The 19835-nt window shown below is 40.0% G+C and overlaps 2 protein-coding genes across 12 annotated transcripts; one reads left to right on the top strand and one right to left on the bottom strand.

Annotated features, from left to right (window-relative positions):
• Nucleotides 1-485: 485 nt before the first annotated feature.
• On the bottom strand, nucleotides 486-9066 carry LOC133713370 (zinc finger CCCH domain-containing protein 65-like). 11 transcript variants are annotated; one of them, XM_062139435.1, is made up of 12 exons: nucleotides 4406-4832; nucleotides 4221-4294; nucleotides 2691-3857; nucleotides 2485-2579; nucleotides 2330-2400; nucleotides 2203-2246; nucleotides 1941-2018; nucleotides 1696-1849; nucleotides 1457-1609; nucleotides 1198-1305; nucleotides 960-1025; nucleotides 486-873 (listed from the first exon to the last, which is right to left on the bottom strand). In XM_062139435.1, exons 3-12 carry the CDS (start codon nucleotides 2993-2995, stop codon nucleotides 763-765), a joined length of 1185 nt encoding a protein of 394 aa, XP_061995419.1. In that variant the 5' UTR covers nucleotides 2996-3857; nucleotides 4221-4294; nucleotides 4406-4832; the 3' UTR covers nucleotides 486-762. The 11 variants fall into 11 exon arrangements, with proteins under 11 accessions (XP_061995419.1, XP_061995396.1, XP_061995391.1 ...); XM_062139412.1 differs by lacking the exons at nucleotides 486-873; nucleotides 960-1025; nucleotides 1198-1305; ... (4 more) ...; nucleotides 2330-2400; nucleotides 2485-2579 and adding exons at nucleotides 3991-4081; nucleotides 5959-6099; nucleotides 6235-6285; ... (2 more) ...; nucleotides 7355-8664; nucleotides 8833-9066 and having other exon boundaries at nucleotides 3580-3857; nucleotides 4394-5786; XM_062139407.1 differs by lacking the exons at nucleotides 486-873; nucleotides 960-1025; nucleotides 1198-1305; ... (4 more) ...; nucleotides 2330-2400; nucleotides 2485-2579 and adding exons at nucleotides 3991-4081; nucleotides 5959-6099; nucleotides 6235-6285; ... (2 more) ...; nucleotides 7355-8664; nucleotides 8833-9066 and having other exon boundaries at nucleotides 3580-3857; nucleotides 4406-5786.
• A 7257-nt stretch (nucleotides 9067-16323) lies between these two features.
• On the top strand, nucleotides 16324-18313 carry LOC133727085 (small ribosomal subunit protein bS16m/bS16c-like). Its single transcript, XM_062154713.1, has 4 exons — nucleotides 16324-16652; nucleotides 16956-17001; nucleotides 17757-17998; nucleotides 18085-18313. Exons 1-4 carry the CDS (start codon nucleotides 16520-16522, stop codon nucleotides 18150-18152), a joined length of 489 nt encoding a protein of 162 aa, XP_062010697.1. The 5' UTR covers nucleotides 16324-16519; the 3' UTR covers nucleotides 18153-18313.
• Nucleotides 18314-19835: the final 1522 nt, after the last annotated feature.

Raw genomic sequence — 19835 nt, 5'->3', positions numbered from 1 at the left:
CTACGGTGATCTTGTTAGCACCAGATCGCCTCACCGGCTCACCGCTACCCGTACAATTGGACGTTTGCTCCCTCTGCAGTACAAGTGATTGCCGTTTCGCCTCTTCCTTCTGTTAAGCTAGAGGCTATTATGTGGCAAATTAAACGGTCAGGATGACTCGGTTTCTTGACCCGTGTCGGTCCCTCATCTGCATGCGCGCCAACTGGCTTATAGGTAAAGGAGAAGCCCAAGACCCAAATTGTGGCAATACTTCTTTATAGGTAAAAGCCCAAGTTATATGTAACCAAGGCCCAAGAGAAGCCCATTTAGATTAGAGGTATTTCTGTTCTTACTTCCTAATATCACACCATCAAAGACGAACAACAGTCTCAGAATACCACGTGTATGTGGTCTCTGACAATCTGATTAGCTTCCTTGGTGGTTATCGGTTTATTTTTTCCCTCCATGCATGTATCTGCATTCTAGTGGTCAGGATTACAGACACGTGATAATCTCAGACCACATAATAATTACTCAAAAACATGACCAAAATAGACGACTAACTTGTACAATTGTTACAAGGACTAAATACATTTCACCTAAACTTGCGTGGTTTTTTTGCCACCAACAGTTTTCTGATGGATAGAATCAAATGTAGAATTTCAGAATTTGCTCTCATGACAACACATGACAATCAAATAACGAGCAATGCAGACAGCAGATCATTCTGTCCAGAAATACAAGTAAAACGTTAAAACATCAACTAGTACACATTGATTGATACTATAATGCCAACCGGTTGTTCGAAAGTACTGCTCCAGCAATCCAATTCGACACTGACGTTTGAATTTCCGATTGAACAGATGGAGATAAGCAAATCGGAGTAATCACAACCTGTCATTCCATAGAGGCAACACCAAATCAGCACTCTAAGGCAATATGATGCATGCATTCAAATAATGTATCGATTTTCAACTCACAAATCCATCTTCAAGTGCTCTGATATCTAGATCTTCATCTACATATTCCTGCTGCTCCTCTAACAACTGCACGAAAAGCACTTGATGATTTAGCTTCAGATACATAGATATCCTCATCCGGTCTTTCCCGGCCAGTCTTCAATTGAAAGAATGAAAACATAGAATTGCTAACATGAATATTTCTAATTAACATGGTTAGTTTTGCTGTCATTTTGAGTCACACATCACTTGTTTATACCTCTAAACGGAAGAATTTTACTGTTTTTTGGGAGCTCATTTTTCTGGCTACACCAACCGATTCAACCTCTACATTCTTGCGCTGAGAGTTCAAGCGGCGAGCTGCACCCTGAAAATAAGGTTAAGCCATACAAGGGTAACCATATGAACACTAAAGCATTAGCTACACTGAAAGATCAGAGAAACTATAGCATCTGTTAGTAAACAATGACTGGTAACTTTGTTGCATAATAGCCAAGAAAGAAAGTAGTTCTACTTACAGCTATTGAAGCTTCGCGGCTGAGCTGTGCTAGTTGAATACCAAGGCTTTGCTGATTGGACATGAAATTTGCAGGGGGAGGATGTTTTTTTGTTGACACAGCTTTCCAGCTCAAAGAGGACCTCCACTGACTCTGCTTGGTCACTTTGAAGCCCTATTAAACCCAAGTACTTATTCATTCATACTTTGTTTATTACAATGGAATCGTCATGAGTAACTATTTCAATTTGAAGAACATACCTTATTTGTCAAAGGACAACTAGGAATCTCAATATTGAGTAAACAACTTTTGGGGAAAACTCCCTCCTGGATGCTTTTTACAGCTGCACATATCAACGGCGAGCACACAGTGGCTGCATCCTTCATATCACTTTCACAGCTTACATCCTTCTTCCTAAGAAATTAAACAGTGTTACGCTACTGTGATGCGATTGATGTATAATAACAAAACGTAGTAACAGATTAGAAACGGAAGATGTAATCACCAATTCATTGATATGCACAGAGAGGGTACACCGCATAGCAACGCCTCTCTAGCTCCAGCAACAGCACCCGAGTAGAACCTGTTATCAAGCCATGAATAGTTCATGTTATTCGTAAATCAATTCCCAGAGCAAGCGAAGTCCACTAAAACCACAGCAAACTGTAGTCGTTTATGACTACTACGAAAGCTTTCTTCATTTATTTCCTTGAGAATATATTATGTATCATTACACCAGATCTTAGCAAACAAATGTTTACACTCACATGTTGATTCCAGAACTTGATCCTCTGTTTATTCCACTGACTACCTGAAACTCAATACTATAATTAAGAAATTGCATTGAGATGACTAAATCTGAAGAAACTTATTGTATATCTTATAGCTACATACCAGAGCAGGCTTTGAAAAGTTGGAGAACAATGCCCCTGATAATGCTAGAGAGACACAATCCGCAGGAGTCCCTAATATTCAATAATCAAGTAAGTAATCGTAGATAAATTCCTGGCTATATATAACTTATATACTGAGAGAAAGAGAGGCATTACCGGAAACTTCAAAAGCCGTGGCGCCATTGATTTGTGCAGAAGACACTGAAATTGTCTCACCAACAGTTACAGAGTGGCCAGCCACTGATCTATCTCTGCATGAGCCAGACAATGCCTTACTTATATTATTACAATCTCAGTCTATGTGGTTAGTAAGAAAATGAAGGAAAACATGAAAGCAAGGTGAACTGGTGGAGAGAACTAACGACTTAGGAGCGCAGACGTAGACCTCAAGATGAGAATCGAGAAGGAGAGCTTGGACGAGAAGTGTGAGGCCAGGAGACTCGATTCCCTCTCCATTTGTGACTAAAACCACTGGCTTTGGACACTGCTTGTCTTTAGCGTCCTCAGAAGGCAGCAAAGCGCAACATGAAGAGGAAGAAGAATTACAAGAAACTTTGTTTGGTTCAGAAGCATGCTTCTCTGCACCGTCGCTTTTGAGAGCCAAAACTTGTTGAAGATTCGAGATCAAGCTCGGAGGCATGAAACTGCTTTTCAGAGAGGTCGTCATTGGAGACGTGCTCGTTGGAAATGGAAGAAAGAATACAGAGAGACTGCTTTGAAGATTCTTTTAAATCGTTTTAGGAGCCAAAAAGGCATGAAAGTCATTGTTTGTTGGTTAACCACCTTAATCCTCTCCCCAATCTCTGCATTTGAACCTTATATTCCACCTCATCTGTAGTTATGTATATTTTCCCTAACAGTTCTGCTTACCTCTAAAGGACAGTTTCAAGGAACCGCGAGGGACAAGTGGCTCTCAGCCACATCTATTAATTTCAAAAGTTGAAATTATAACAATTGAAAACTATATATGTATTTTCAGCTGTCAGATATACTTATCCCTTACAGTCTCTAAAAAACTATCCCTCAAGTGAACAGCTCTCTGATCCCTAAAGTTTAATTCCTTCTTTTCTCCTTTTATTTGAAGGAATGAATCATCATGGTAAGAGGCCTAGTTATGAATTGGTCTGGCTCAAGTGGAATGTATATGATTAGGTCGCACGAGTCCTCAGCTCCTTTAGGTCCCAAAAGAAAAGAGGCAACTTCCAGCCAGAGAAAAAGAAATATGGAGTTGATATGACATCACCAGGCAACTAAATCAATCTCCCACGCAATTCTTTTGAAATTGTCATAAAAGCGAACAGAGCATATGATAATTTGGAAAATGGAGGAGCCTTAACATCATTAGATTTGACTAAAGAAGAGTAACCTTTTCAACAAATTTGATTGAGAAAAAATTATGGCGAGTCCTCATATATGGTGCTATGGTCTACAAAGTCAGTAAATTGCCCCACAGTAAGCAGACTTCTTCTACAATTCAATGCTTTTGATCCCTTTCCCCCAAACTTGAAGCAAAAAAGGTCCACTCCTTCCTGTAAAAACAATAACTCAATTCATTCACATGGCCTGGGCTATGTTGAAGAAGACTAGTAAAGCGTGTATGAGATATAATTCAGTTGAGTACTAGAAACTAGACAGCACAAATAATATTATTTTGACTCCTACATTGGAGACAACTTCAACATGCAGATCTTCATCAGATCCAGGACTACTTGGATTATTAGTGAAATGCAGATTAGTTCAAGGATCCAAATTCCTGTATCAATATTGAGACAGTACAGTACAGAATCATATTCCAATTAACTGAAAATATTGCTGCAAACTGCTAGCTGTGTACACAGTGGCTCTAAAACTAATAATTCAATCCATAGCGAACTGGTAAGTACAGCCAATACCTAAGATTGACTCCAAATGTGATAGGAGGTTGATTCCAGTTTTCCACAGTGAAAGAAGGTTATATGACGACCATCTGTTTCCAATATAATATGGCAGGAGAAAAGTTAGGTCTCCTAAACTTCAAAGAAAGATCCAGGGTACAACAAAGAAGAAAATGACAGTAAGAAACTACCACGGACTCAACTTTAAGATGGCAGTGAATCAGTAATGTGATTGGTGTCCATCAAGCATCGTTACTTTACCAGTTACAAAATTTATCCCAGCTGAAATCACACAATGAAGATCCTCAGTCACCAAAACCTATTGTATTGCAGCCATCAAATTCCATATAAAAGACAAACAAAATGTAGACTTTACCTGATAATGTACAAACGTATATTGCTTACAGTAGTGAAAGATGCAAACTCTACCTAGTAGACAGCTGCTGAAATTAGAAGTGACTTACTACATGTGCTGATTTCGGGCAAGCAAGATGCCAGAAATGACCCTGTGTTTTTTCTGATCAATCTGACCAAACAACAAGCTTCATTCTGGGTGCAGAAGCTCATCTTGCCATTCAATAATGTCCAAGGCTAAAGTCTCTATTATACACCATGCTAACAGATTTACTACTTGGTTGTACTGCCAATAGTGGACAAGAAATCCAAAATATTAAAAGCTTTTCCCAAGTCATTCTGCTTGGTCTCCCTATCAACCTGTGTAAAAGTAGAACCAATTGACTGATTCGTCTTTTTTGATTCATACTTTGCTGCAAATGCAATTGTCGAAAAAAGTGACCTCTGATGCACCACGTCTTTAAACCTGGATGCTGTATAATCTGAAGATTGACCTGAAGTAAGTGGAGAAGGTTGCAGCCTTGATGAGATTGCACTTGAGTTTTGGGGTTTATCAAATGCACTTTTACCCTCACCAAAATGCCTACTGTTACCATTATCTGAACTTGAAGTTAAGCTAAAGGGGTTTCCACTACTAGAATTAGCTACGGGAGCTTTCCCAACAGATAGGAAGTCTGCTGCCCTTGGTTGTGCAGGTTGAATAACCTTTGGCACCCCATTAAAGTTTTGAACAGTCTCTGACACACTTCGGTTTGAATGGTGATGGTCTTGGTTTTTGCCACTGGAACCATCTGGTGACGCTTTTCCAAATGATAAAAAGTTTATCCCTTTGGGAGTGACTACCGGTGGAGTTGTCATTATATTCTCTTTGGTATTTGGAACAGAACTTGATGGACTTTGTTGCATCGGGTTCCCAGCTTTGGCACCAGTATTCCTATCTGGGGCCAAGACTCCTTGCTTGGACATACTAGAATGAACCAATGATGATTTCCCTGTAGAAAGGAAGCTAAATCCTTTAGTAGCCATTGTAGGTTGTTCCAATAGAGTCCTTGCCATAATCAGTTCAGTATTATTGTGAGAATGAGTCCCTGTGGAGTGGGGCAATGCATGGGAATTCTTCTGGGAGGGACTACCAATCTTTACTTGTGCAGACCTGGAATTACCCCGCACGGTGGGAGACACCAATTCAGGTTTGCTAGCAGCAGTTGCACCTTCTTCCTTGGATAGAATCTAATAAAAATTATAAACTTGATCAGCATATTAACTTATTTTGGTAGCAGATGAACGAGGTAAGGGCAGATGATAACATAATTTCCACATGAATTGTGTAATGATAGAACCTCGTAAGCAGGCTTAAGTTACAAGTAGCTCCAACTAGCATCTTATTCAGGCAAGAATGTACCTTGTGTGAAAACAGACACCGATCACCTCTGATGCAGGAGCCATTATTGACAAAATTGTCACAGGGATACTTAGAAAGCTGATGATCAAATGGGCAGTCATCCCCTTTCATGCATGACTGGCGTGAAAAATAACAACAGGGCTGCAACACCACAAAACAAGATAAGGAATAGGCATTAACTCAGAGGAAGAAGAAATGGTGTTCGTAACAGAAGCACTCTTATTAAAGCACCTAGAATCACAAAATAACATTAAAAACCGAGTCCAATGACCATACCTTGGATTTTGTTAAAGGCACTGTATCATGTGAAAATTTGCACTTGTCACCCTGAAAAACATAAATAAACAAGAACAATGAGATAGCTACAGAAGGAAATCAAACGATGCTAGATTACTGGCACCCGAAGACTAGATAAAATGAAAATAAATTGCGTGGGAGAATACTTGTGAGGAAAAGAGCTCAGAGTATGCAATCAGGGGTGAGAAAATCAATTAGTTTTGCAATAACAAATATCAATGCACAACTGCTCTAGGGCAAGTATAAAGTAAATATAAGGTCATTTAAATTATTGATTATGATTGACCAGTGGATTGGCAGAATTGAGCAGTGTACAACCTCATGGCACCTTCCAGCAATATAATGGCGGCAATATACTACAGTCTTTGGTTTTTCTATGGAATGCAGTTTCAGCCTTTTAACACCTAGTTTTCTGTTCATCTCTGCTCGCTTCAATCGTTCTTTTGCCTGCAGTATGCACCAATTGAAAGAAATATTATATACATTCAAAAGCATATATCCTATAATTTGTAAATTCCTTTGTAATATGAAACAGGTTAAGCTCCAAAGAGATTCACAACAAATCTCTTGCAATTAAGCAATAGGCAATACCTTCTTTCTTTGTTTCTTTTCCTTTGAAGGATGACCACGCTTTCTTTTATTTGCGGCACCAGCATCCACCTGCACAAGAATAGAGCATACTGGTTAGATAGGGACCAGACTTTTGTGTTGATACATAGACAAATCCATCATGCTGCATCTTTCTTTGGAGAGAAGAAGTTTGAGACAATCTTTAAGTCTACCAAAATTCGAGTTTCCCAAGTTATTAAGCATTTACAATGCAAGACCACCATATACGAGATTGACTGCAATAGAGAAGAACAAGTCTCTATGGAAAATCTATGTGAATTACACCTAAAGATAATGCATTTGGAAGTGAAATCTGGCTCCCAACCCATAACAAAGGCAACATGGAGGATGTATGAGTTTCTGCTCAAAGAGTAGAAGCTTTAGAGAATCAAGGTGGCGTATTAACATGTTTCAAAATGGACCGTGCCATACTCTTATGAGTGAAGAAATTACTAAGAAAATAAACAAACTATGAAAGTCAAAGATATACCTTATCTTCAGATGTGGTTCCACAGCTTCCAGCTTCATAGTTCTGTGAGATTTTTTCATGCGATGCTTGATTATTAGTACAAGCTTCTTGAAAGCCAATACCCCTCCCAATTCCGCTATCTTTCTCTTTGATTCTTCGACTTTCTAGCAAAGGATCATATCCATTTTCCTTTATAGCTTCCATAGTTTTCCCCTGGACAACTCCAGGTCTACCAATCAGCTTAGTTTTACTTTCTCTGAGTTCCACTCCTCTAGGATTTTGGACATTGTCAGCAATACTCATCAGAAAGGAATTGGGGTCAAATTCTCTACCAATTGCTTCCTTGCCAGAGTGCTCTTTTTGACTGCTGACATTGACTATTTGAAATTCATTAACCTTATTTTCCTCACACCTTGCTGTATCATGCAAAAGCATATTGGTTGATCTATCATCCATCCCATCATCATCATCAGAGATTTCTCCCTCTTCCATATCTCCATCATTCATATGGTTGGGACAATTCACAGCATTTCCGGTGCAAACCATTTCCATTTTGGTTTCGTTTGGCTGAATTTCATGCTCTCCTTCCAAATCATCAGCTTTCTGTGACCAGCTTTTGCTCTGACTAGGCTTTGAAGCATCGCCAACCATATCTGTGTCCAAAGGGAAAACAAAAAAGGCTTCAGGCACCTTTTGAATGAAGTGTTCTGGCACCTCAAACTGTGCAACTTCAGTAATGGGAATAAGAGATTCCTCTGCACTACCAGAAGACACAGAAGTCTCCATTGCTTTCTGTTGGATTATCGGCTCTAAATCCAACGCGCTAGTCTTCAACAAGGACTGTGTGCATTCACTACACTCTCCTTCATTCTGAATTTCACCAATCACCGCTTGATCTGCATTTTCCGGTCCGACTGTAGCATTATGTTGAGAGTCATCACGTTGTTCTTGGTTACTCAGCAACTCAACCTTATCATTCGCACCCTCATTTTCAACCAATGATTTAGGAGCATTGTCATCATTTCCTTTCACAATTTGCTCCAGTTCATCCATCAGCATTTCCTCAGGACCAAACTCCAAATCTCCAAAATTAATCCCAAACGTATCTTCGAAGTCCATCTGTCCCAACAACTCCTCATTTCCTTCCTCACTGAAGAAATCCTCTATCTGCTCAATTCTCTCTCGTAAACCCTTACCATCACACCTCTCATCAGCCACCGGTTCCTGTTGAGCTGCCGAATCATCGCACTTCCTACTATCAGGCTCAACCAATTCAACATTCCCACCTCCTTCTTTTGCAGTTGCTTCCCCCAATTCATTACTCCCATTATCTTACAACATAATCAAGAACACCGTAATCAGAAAAAAAGAAAAAGAAAAAATCACACTGTAACTAATCAAAGTGATAAAGATACATGCTTTTTCAGCAAGTTATATTTGATTTTCTCAGTAAACCTAACAGAACCAAAGACTGAGTTGGTGCGAGAGTTCAAAATTACCTTGATTGAGCTCCGGAGGTACATTTTGGTCTGAGTGCTGCGACACGTCGTAGCAGTGGGATAGAATTCGAAGCAGAGTACGGTGCGTTTCGCTCTTGAGGCTTCGTCGACGGTGAGGAGGGAAAGAGATTAGGGTTTCCGAGGGTTTTTCTTTTTCAATTTGGGGCTCCTCCATTGTTGGGAGCTTTTCTCAGTCTGAAACCCTATAAAAAGGGTTTTAGGCGTTAACCGCCATCCGGGGACGACGTTTATACCAGGTCATGGGCCGGTTTTGAGCCCAAAGCTAGTTAAGTACATTCGGGCCCAACTAATTATTAATATTTGACCCGAAACAGTCATTCGGGCCCAACTAATCATATTATGTGTGCTTGTTCTTTTGCTAAGGAGGTGAGGCGGGGCGGTTGGAGTCGTAGCGGTGTGGGATCGTGGAGGCTCTGGTCGTGGCAGCTCGGGTCGGTCGGGCGGAGGCGCTGATTTTGGTTCGTACGACATGGCGTTTTTGGAGTTATTGGGCCTGGACCAAGCCAGCTTGATGGGCTCTGAGTTGGAACCCTTCCCTTTGGGGCTCTTGGGCTTCGTATTGTGGGCTGGGGTTGTTGCCCTAGGTCTTTTCTATGTTTTAGCTTTTGTCTTTTACAATAATTCATTTTAGGACGCTATTGCACTTTTTGGGTGCACTTTATATACCTCTAGCGCCTCTGGAGTAGTACCAAAGGAGGATTCCCGCTATCTACGTATTTCAATGTGTAATGAGTAGGTCTATTGTCTATGTACCACTGTCGGTACTACCACTATCTTCTTGTCTGCCTATAGATGGCAGCGGAAGGGTATGTAACGGCCTATTCTGGCTTGAGTTGAATGATATTATCGCCCCATGGGCTAATTCAAAAAAAAAAGAGGTGAGGTGAGATGAGGAGTTGTGTTGGCTCTACTCCCAAGCCAAATGAAAATGTTGATATGGTAGATTGGTTCACAGAACGCTTCATTGATGAACCCTGTGATCAAGAAACAATGAGTAAAGCTCTGCTTATCTGTTGTTAAATCTGGGAAGCAAGAAACAATCTTGTTTTTCGTCACATCATTCCTAATCTTTATGGCTGCTGCTGCTATTGGTTCTAATATCTGGAAGGAAAATCCTATAGCTGCTAGGAGCTCTTCTAATCACACTCAATGTGTTAAATGGGATCCACCAAGCTCTCAAATAGTCAAACTTAACTTCGATGGCTCTGTTATTCGTAGCAACAAAGTTGTTGCCGGTTTTATCATCAAAGTTTCTAATGGTGCTTCCATAGTGGCAGACTGGCAGGCTCAAAAAATTTGGGGACTACCAATATCTTGCTCGCTGAAAGTCTTGCTCTTTGCGATGATCTTTGTCAAGCTTTACGAAAGGGTATTAAGAAAGTTCAAGTAAAAGGTGACTCCAAAACTCTTATCAAGTGCGTCATGCATTGATCAGTATTCTATTCCTTGGAGGTTCAAGTAAGTCACTAGTGACATCAAGAAGCTTGCAACATGCAGTAGAAAATAAGAATTCGATGTATTTGTTTCAGTATTTTTTATTCATCTCCAATAGGAGGATTATATACAGATACAAGGTACAAGTGTAATCCTAATAGGAAACGACCTCCTGCATAATACGTAATCTACACATACAAGGAAAGTAAATATTTACAGAATATTCTACATTCCCCCTCAAGTTGGTGCATAGATGTCAATCATGCCCAACTTGTCAATTGAGTTGTTAAACACTTTCCTTGACACTCCTTTTGTAAGAACATCTGCTAATTGATCTTCTGTATACACAAAAGGGAAATGAATAATCTTCTTGTCCAGGTTTTCCTTAATGAAGTGCCGATCTACCTCCACATGCTTAGTCCGGTCATGCTGAACAGAATTATGAGCAATTTCAATAGCGGATGTGTTATCACAATGCAAGTCCATAGGATTCTTGAGTTTAAAACCCAAATCTTTCAACACATTACGAATCCACAACATCTCACAAACTCCATACGCCATACCTCGGAACTCAGCTTAAGCACTTGACCTAGCAACAACCTTCTGTTTCTTACTGCGCCAAGTCACAAGGTTTCCTCCAACAAACGTAAAATACCCAGAAGTAGACCGCCTGTCAGTCTTATCACCAGCCCAGTCTGCATCAGTGTACCCCATAACTTTCAATTCATCCTTCTTTTTGAACAACAAACCTCTTCCACGTGCCATTTTAAGGTACCTCAGAATACAATACACCGCATCCATGTGCTCTTCATTGGGACAATGCATAAATTGACTAACCACGCTCACAGCATAAGCAATATCAGGTCTAGTATGAGAAAGATAAATAAGTCTTCCTACTAGACGCTGGTACCTCCCTTTGTCAGTTAGGACTTGATCCGGATAGATGGCAAGGTTGTGATTCATCTCGATCAGAGTCTCAATAGGTCTGCAGTCAAGCATTCCGGTCTCAGCTAACAAGTTAAGTACATACTTACGTTGGGATAAAGAAATCCCCTTCTTAGACCTTGCAACTTCAATTCCAAGGAAGTACTTCAATTGCCCAAGGTCCTTCATCTCAAACTCCTTAGAAAGATACTTCTGTAAAGCCTCCATCGCTTTTAGATCATCTCCTGTGACAATCATATCATCAACATATACTATCAGAGCGGTAATCTTACCCTGACTACGCTTGATGAACAAGGTGTGATCCGAGTTGCTATGTCTATATCCGAACATCCTCATAGACTTAGAGAACCTTCCAAACCAAGCTCTAGGAGACTGCTTCAACCCATACAGAGACTTCTTCAATTTACAGACTTTGCCAGTATCACAAGGCATATTTTTGACTCCTGGCAGCATGTCCATATACACTTCTTCCTCCAAGTTTCCATTGAGAAAAGCATTTTTCACATCAAATTGATGTAGATGCCAATCTTTAGTTGCTGCAAGTGAAATCAAGATTCGAACTGTATTGATCTTTGCTACAGGAGCAAACGTCTCTTCATAATCAATTCCATAGCGCTAAGTGTATCCTTTGGCAACTAATCTGGCTTTGTACCTGTCAATGCTCCCATCAGCTTTACATTTTACTGTAAACACCCAACGATACCCAACAGTCTTCTTTCCAGCAGGCATAGTCACAATATCCTAAGTCAAGTTTTTCTGCAAGGCCTCTAGTTCCTCATTCATAGCTTGAGTCCACTTAGGATCTGCCAATGCATCCTGTACACTACTAGGAATAGATACAGTAGATAATTGATTAACAGCAAGTGCATGTGACCCAGACAACCTATGGTTAGATATGTAATTAGCTATAGGATATTTAGCTTTGGCTTTGATGTCCGGTTCATATTGTTTCTTATGAATACCCTTGGTAACCCTCTGTGATTATCTAGACTCAATCTTATCTACCCCAGATGATTTATTCGAAATTAAAGGTACATGAGGAGGAACGTTCGCAGCGGATTCTTTAGTTGACGATGTAGAGAGGGGTAAAATCTCTGACAGATAAGAACTCTGAATTATATTCTCTTCATTGGGTGTGTCACGGTTGGGCCGGTCAATGGGTAACTCATCCACTTGTGATATGTCATATACTCCAGGACGCACGTCGTTGTCACTCTCATGATGCATGCCAAGTTGCTTGCGCTTATGGCTTTCCTTGTTTAACTTTTCAAGGTCACTTTGGAGTTGTTAGCGAATAGGATCATAACATCGATAATCCTTCTGGAATTCAGCATAACTAACAAATATACACTTACGGGCATGGGGATCAAGCTTGCTGCGTTGAGGTTTAGGAATATGAACATAGGCTACACACCCAAACACACGGGGCTCTAGGTTAGGTAACGACAAAAAGGAAAGAAGTTTCTGAAGCTGCTGCTAAGGGTTTTGAAATTCAATCACCCGAGAAGGAGTACGATTAATAAGGTAGGCAGCGGACTTCACAGCTTCTCCCCAATATTCACGAGGTACATGCATTCCAAACAATGAGGCACAGACAACTTCAAGCAATTGCCGATTCGTTCTTTCTGCCAATCCATTCTGCTAAGGAGTATACGAATTTGACGTCTGATGTCGAATCCCATGAGATTGCATAAACTCCTGCATAGGGTCATTAACATATTCTCCACCATTGTCAGATTGGAAAATTCGAATAGTCTATTGGTACTGTGTAGACACCATCTTATGAAACTCTTTGAACATGGAACACACATCACTCTTGTTCTTCAATAAAGACACCCAGGTTATACGAGTACAATCATCAATAAAAGTCACATAATATCGAGCTCCAGAAAGAGAAGGGATCTTGGCAGAACCCCAAACATCAGAGTGAATTTTCATAAACGGAATGAGACTTTTATTAAGACTAGGTGAATATGAAATTCGATGACTTTTAGCTAGTTCACATACATCACAATGAAAATCTGAACCACTCACAACCTAAAACAGATGAGGTTGCAGTTTCTTAAGATAACTGAAAGATAGATGACCCAAACGATGATACCACAGCCACACTGTTTCCTTAGCATTCTCTACGCCATTGACCTGATTCACTTGTCCTAACAGTTGTTCTCCACTTTATGTCAGATCCAAGTAGTAGAGTTTCCCCCTTCTAACACCATAACCAAGAATCCGCAGAGTCAGAATGTTCTAAAACACACAGAAAGAGGGATAAAAAGTCACAATACATGCTAGTGCTAGGATAATATGGCCAACAGATAGGAGATTATATGCTAATGAGGGAACAACCAACACAGAGTCAAGGGTTAATGTGTGAGATAGGACAATCGAGCTTTCTCCAGTGACCGGAGTTGGAGTACCATCAACAGTAGAAACAATATTTTGAGAGGAGGGTTTCAATTTTTTCAAGAGGCTAGGATCATTAGTCATATGGTCAGATGCACCTGTATCAATTATCCAAGAACTATTCATAGATACCTTACTCTTCATACCTGACTGTGCTACATTAGTGGAGACATTAGATGGTTGCTCTTCCTCTGTAGTAGCTACGACATTTTTTCCGAGGTTCTTTGCGGTTTCTTGGTGAAATCCCACCAATCAGGGTAGCCAATTACTTCATAGCACCGTTGCTTGCTGTGACCAAAAACTCCTCAGAGTGGACACTTTGTATTTGCATATGGATTTGTTTTGCCCGGAGGGCGGCGTGATGGAGGAGTTGAGAAGCCTGGGGGAGGACCCTGTTTGCGTTGGACAACCATGACAGAGGACTCAGAGGCGTGTCCTATTTCCTAGCTATCAGAATGCACCTTTCGAACATAGGCCTGATAATGGTTGATGATTGGAGGCACGTTGTGGAGTGCAATGGTGGCGGGGTCGTTTTCCATTGAGCAAAAAACAAAGCTTGTACGTGGGTCCGTCAGCTAGACTTAATGAGAAGAAAGCAAAGGCCTGCAGTTTCGGTTTCAATAGTCCACTCTGGACTTTCACAGTCAACGTGCAGAATGATGATGATATTCTAGAATTGTTTTGGTTTCAATAGTCTTGTACTTGCAGCAGGGCTTGTCGGCTATGATTGATGATGATATTCTAGAATTGTTTTGGCTTGACTTCAAGGGTTTGTAATGTTTTTCCGGGATTCGGGTTTTGGGTTTCAATAGGAGAAAGTGCAAGTTCAAAGAATTGAACCTGCTCTGATACCAAGTAGAAAATAAGAATTCGATGTATTTGTTATGCTTCAGTATTTTTTATTCATCTCCAATAGGAGGATTATATAGAGATACAAGGTACAAGTGTAGGAAACGACCTCCTACATAATACGTAACCTACACATACAAGGAAAGTAAATATTTACAGAATATTCTACACATGCTTTGAAGACATCAAGTTTAACCACATTTATAGAGAAGCCAACCTTGCCTCCGATTTCTAGGCAAAAATGATCACAACCTTGGTACAAGTCGTGTTTAAACTTTGGAGCCATGATCTCCCTGGTGTCAGAGCTGGCGCTGCTTTATTTGATAGGCTTAATTATGGATGCACTAGAGGCTCCTCTATTTAGTAGTTAGTTTGTTTGCCTGTAGTTAATTTCTTATAAAAAAAAAAAAATTCCATGCATTTTATTTGGGTGTGCTTTATAAGGCAAGCTAGCTTATGTTGTGATATGAGAATAAGTAACTATTAAAGTAAGCATAGGAGTGTTTAGTAAACTATATTATTAAAAGTGTTTATAGTACTAAAAACAATGACAAAGTGTTTTACCTAACTTAAAATTAAAAGTTGTACAATAAAAAATAAGCTGATTTCATAAGTTAGTTGAGTGAACTTCTACTTTTAGCATCATATGAAGATTTCTACACTTTTTTTTAGGACCTAGCGTGCTCTGCTAGGGTTTGGTAGACGGGTTGACCTTTCTACTATACCTGGTCGTCGTTTGATGGCTGCTTTGAAGTCAGTCCGACTGGCTTTGCTTCTTGTCACCTTCTTCTTGGTCTTTGTTGATGGAGAGGTTATGGGGGTGGATTTTGTTCGTTCTGCAGGTGTGAGAGGAGTCTCGGATTGTATCTGGGATAGGGAGATTGATGGCTTTCGATTATGGGAGCCTGATGGATGTCGATCGGTGCTTGCTGATTCCCAGGCTGTGCGGGTAGGAGATATGGCGGTGGGGTCCACGACGCCAAGATTTCTTTCGTTGAAGGCTCGGACCGATGGGATCGGGTACCCAATCTTTGGATGCTCTTTTCTTCGGTGGCGGCGGTTATTGAAGGTGGAATGGGATGAATTTGACGTTGGTGGTGGAGTGATTGTTCGTTTGCCATGGCCGGAATTACAACCGATCCTGTCTTACTTTGGAATGGATGGTACTGGCTGTTGGAACGCTGATTGTTCTAAATGCGGCAGTATAAGGGGCATTTGGGGTGAATGCAATGGCTTTGGTGGCAGCGTTCATGGCTGGAGCGGCGGCAAGGAAGTTTTTTTCCCTACTCAGGTCGAAGCTTCGAGTAGCTGGGCCGTTTGGGCCTTGTATTGGCTTGTGGGCTATAGCTCTGGGTTCTCTACTCTAGTTACCATTGTGTTATGGGGCTGGATGGTTTGGGTCTTTAAGGCCCATAGTGCTGTTTAATTTTTGTTTGGGTCGCAAAAACCAGTGCCTTAGTTGTTTCCTATTTATGTCTGCTTTGAGGTTTCTTGGTTTTTATTAGAATAATGGTGCGTGGATTTCCTAAAAGGTGGGTGTACTCGGGATTTTTTGGGATTTTATTCTTCTAGAATAGGGTTTCATGAGGTTCTAAGGAACGATTGCTTTCTGTCGACCCCATAGGGGTGTTTCGTTTTTGTACTGCTTGCTGAATCTAATGAAAGGGCTGACCTATTTTCTTTCAAAAAAAAACTTCTACTTTTAGCTAAAAGAGCTCTCGCTTAAAAAATAAAATAAAAAACAGATGTTTTCAACTTTATAAAACATATTGCTGTTAATTAGTTTTAATTTAAGTTGCTTATAAATTTTGCCAAACACATCCTAAAACCATCTTAGATGTTAGCCACCTCTGTTTATGCCGGATCACGCGCCGGTTTCAAGCCCAAATCTAGTTAAGTACCTCCGGGCCCAACTGATTACCAAAATTTGACCCGAAACAGTTAATCGGATCCGGGCATTTTAATTTCCACAGAGAAGCTTAAACCCTAGAGACTGAGATATAGTGGGTTTTATCTTTTAGGGAGAGGTGTGAAAATGGTGGTGAGGCTCCGATTAGCGAGGTTCGGATGCAAGAACCGGCCGTTCTATCGGGTCATGGCGGCCGATAGCCGATCTCCCAGAGACGGCAAGCACCTTGAAGTTTTGGGCTATTACAATCCCTTGCCAGGTTTGTTCAATTAGGACTTCTTTTTTTTTTCCTCCGATTAGTTCTTGGTTTCTTATAGGGTTTTGTTACTGTTTGATCAAGAAATGTAGAATCTTTGGTATTGTTATTGGCAGAGCCTAATTTCATGAACTGTGAATCAAAATTGTAATGGGGGCTGGTGAATGATGGATGAATTATGATTGGTTTTGCGGGAAATGATTGAGTTTAGATTTTAGAATTGAGAGAAAAAGATTGATGGTTTTGTTTAGGGTTACTGTGATTTGTGAGATGCTGATTGTTTGCAATGTGTGTGATTTTGTACAGGCCAAGATGGGGGTAAACGAATGGGTCTGAACTTTGATAGAGTGAAGTAAGTGATCTTCTTTGATGTCTCAATTAGTTTGTTTCGTTTTTCGTGAATTTTGTTGTGGAGGTACTAGCTCACTGACTAGAATTTTGATGTTTTCTGGTTGTTCATGTGTCTCATTATACAATAAGATATAAATGTTCAATATTTGCTGTGAGTTGATCGTAATGCTTGCATATTGTTCTTTGTATATACTCAAACAATCACTTCATTGTTATGATTAAGCTGAGAAGTATTACAGACATTGTAAGGTGTGGCACATGTTATATGTATAAGTCGGCCCCTTCATAGTGATGCAGTCTATAAGTTAGGCTCATATATGCTCGCTGAAAATGAAGTAACTCAACTAGCTGTTTGATCGAGGGACTTTGTTCGTGGGAATCACTGCAAGTTTGAGATCTAAGACTCGCTTGTGGAGTTTCTTGATTCACTGCTTGTCAATAGACTATAGCTACATCAACTTGAACTTAGTTAATGGAATTTTATCTAAAATTTGAAGAAGGTGAAACAAGTTTTCTAGGAGATCGTTATTCTGTTCAGTAATCCTGTTGTCGCAGTTAATGCCTTTTGTTATATTGCATTTGCGAACACTGTTTATGCATCCAAGGAGATGAATAGATGTGTATGACTTAATCATCAGCCTAACCAACTATTGACTTGGCAGATAATTTTAATTTTGGTAGGAGTAGTAATTAGCAATTTTTGTGATTCTGTAAGTCTATCACTCGATCCACTCACTTTCTCCACACTTACTGCAGGTATTGGCTATCTGTTGGAGCTCAGCCTTCAGATCCTGTGCAGTGCCTTCTTTTCAGGGCAGGATTATTACCTCCAACACCAATGATGGCAATGGCACGTAAGGGTGGGCCACGTGACACACGGCCTGTAGATCCTATGAGTGGGCGGATCCTGACTCCTGAGAAGCCAGCCAGTGCTGATGAAGCCAAAGATGCTGAAAACGCTGAAGAAAAAGAAGCTGAAAGTGCTGAAGTTAATGATGGTTAAGATAGCGCAAAAACTCAATAAAACTCTTTCTGAAAATTCATTAGATGTTTTCTTAAATATCTTCTGCATCTTTTTTACTAGGGAGGTTGCAAGAAACGATCTTCCATATCGGCTTGCAGGACAAGCAGCATGGTATTGGTCAGTTATGAAAATTATTCCTATCATTGAAAGAGAGCAGCTTGTGAAGAGATTCTTGTACTTGATGTAGGACTAGGATGTGTGATCTAACTACTGTATCACATATTTTCCAGAAAATTACTGTATGTGATGGATTTTATTTAGATTATGAAATAAGTTTATATTTCAGATATGTGGATTTCTTGAACCCATTTTAGAAGACGAAGTAATTGTTCTTTAGGGACTAGTAATTCCATGAGAAATATAAACACAGTATCTTAAAGGCTTAGCTTATACAGCCCCTAAAAGGCTAAAACAAACCCTCCTAGTGCTACTGCACACTGCATCCTAGGATCTTGTATGTGCTTGTCCTCAAAGCACTAGAAATGTCTTCATAAACACTTTCGACTTTTCATGTGGATTGCCAGAGAGAGAGAGGCCTTTTTGATGCAGCCAAAGTGGGCAAAGGTTTGGTAGCTTATGGTGTGAAACTTTGATTAAGCTTATTATAGGACTGAACTCACCTAGGGTGATTTGGACGCTAGAACGACCCGTCCTTTGTCCTTGTAAGAGCAAGGAGATCCCTCAAAATTCCACCCCTAGTGCTGGAGTGAAGTTCCGCAACTTCATGGTTGTGAGTAATGGAGGAAAGGTGGCGGCGGAACCACTGCAACACCCTCCGTTGGCGACAATTTTTCCGATGGAGGTGGTGATGCCAATGTTTATCGGTGCTGATTGTTTTGGGCTGGGCCCTTTGTTTTTGTGTTTGTTTTTTAGGTCTCATATTTTGGCCCATTATTTTATGTAATTTCTGTATTCCTTCATAGCTTCTCCTTATAGACATGTTTGTATTAATCTGGATTAGTTGTTCAAATTTAATATAGTCTCTTTTAATCAAAACAATATATATGCAGGCTGGCTAGGCTCCTACCTTATTTTCTTATGAGGTTTGGTGACGCAAATACCACCTTCGTTTGAGCTTGCACAGCTTTTTAAATCAATGACATTATGGTAATAGGAGTAATGGTGAATTTACAAACTTAATTAAAATAGCCCTTTTGTAAAGATTGATTTGCATTTTTGCAGGCAAGCGATATTTTGTTGCATCACTTTAATTTTAGTTGCTATTTTTGTGAATAGCCAGAAAATTGTCACAATTTAGTCAATTAATTCTCATTTAATTTCACATCTCGCCAAATAGATCCACAAATATAGGGGAATTTCCCAAAATTCACCAAAAATAGGGCATTTACAAAAACGACACTTTTGTGAAGAACTCTCTTGGTTTCGTAATGTGCACGCAAAGTTTCTTTGAGATGGTGAAATGATTAACGCGCGTAATTTGAAGTTATTCTCTTCCAAAAATGACACCTTTATAACGAACTCTCATTATTCACCTTTCTAAAGTTTTCTTCACGAGAGCAAAATAACTAACATCCATAAACTGACATTATTCACTTCCAAAAACAACACTTTTGTAACGAATTATCTTGATTTCGTAACGTGCACGTAAACTTTTCTTTACAAAAGCAAAACAATTTAACGCGCGAAAAAAGTCATCATTCTTTTCCACTAGTAACTATTTCATAACGAACTTTTAAAATTTTAAAACAATTTCATAACGAATACTTAACGCTGGCGTACCGTCTACGTAACGTTTAGAAGGGTTCTAGGCCCTTCATTATTTTCCCTCTTTCGGCCCTCGGGCCTTATCT

Source organism: Rosa rugosa, chromosome 1 (genome assembly GCF_958449725.1).
Source record: "Rosa rugosa chromosome 1, drRosRugo1.1, whole genome shotgun sequence".
In the NCBI taxonomy this organism is placed as follows: domain Eukaryota; kingdom Viridiplantae; phylum Streptophyta; class Magnoliopsida; order Rosales; family Rosaceae; genus Rosa; species Rosa rugosa.
The sequence above is the reverse complement of the archived record's forward strand: the minus strand, read 5'-3'. Positions and strand labels throughout refer to the sequence as shown.

Excerpts from the sequence above, each read along its gene's own strand:
- LOC133713370 (XM_062139412.1), bottom strand. The coding sequence starts at position 9,007 with ATGGAGGAGCCCCAAATTGAAAAAGAAAAACCCTCGGAAACCCTAATC. Across the intron at positions 6,703-6,846 it reads AAAAGAAACAAAGAAAGAAG|GCAAAAGAACGATTGAAGCG; the intron begins GTATTGCCTATT and ends TGCATACTGCAG. Across the intron at positions 6,286-6,573 it reads TTGCTGGAAGGTGCCATGAG|GGTGACAAGTGCAAATTTTC; the intron begins GTTGTACACTGC and ends TATGTTTTTCAG.
- LOC133727085 (XM_062154713.1), top strand. The coding sequence starts at position 16,520 with ATGGTGGTGAGGCTCCGATTAGCGAGGTTCGGATGCAAGAACCGGCCG. Across the intron at positions 16,653-16,955 it reads CTATTACAATCCCTTGCCAG|GCCAAGATGGGGGTAAACGA; the intron begins GTTTGTTCAATT and ends GATTTTGTACAG. Across the intron at positions 17,002-17,756 it reads CTGAACTTTGATAGAGTGAA|GTATTGGCTATCTGTTGGAG; the intron begins GTAAGTGATCTT and ends CACTTACTGCAG.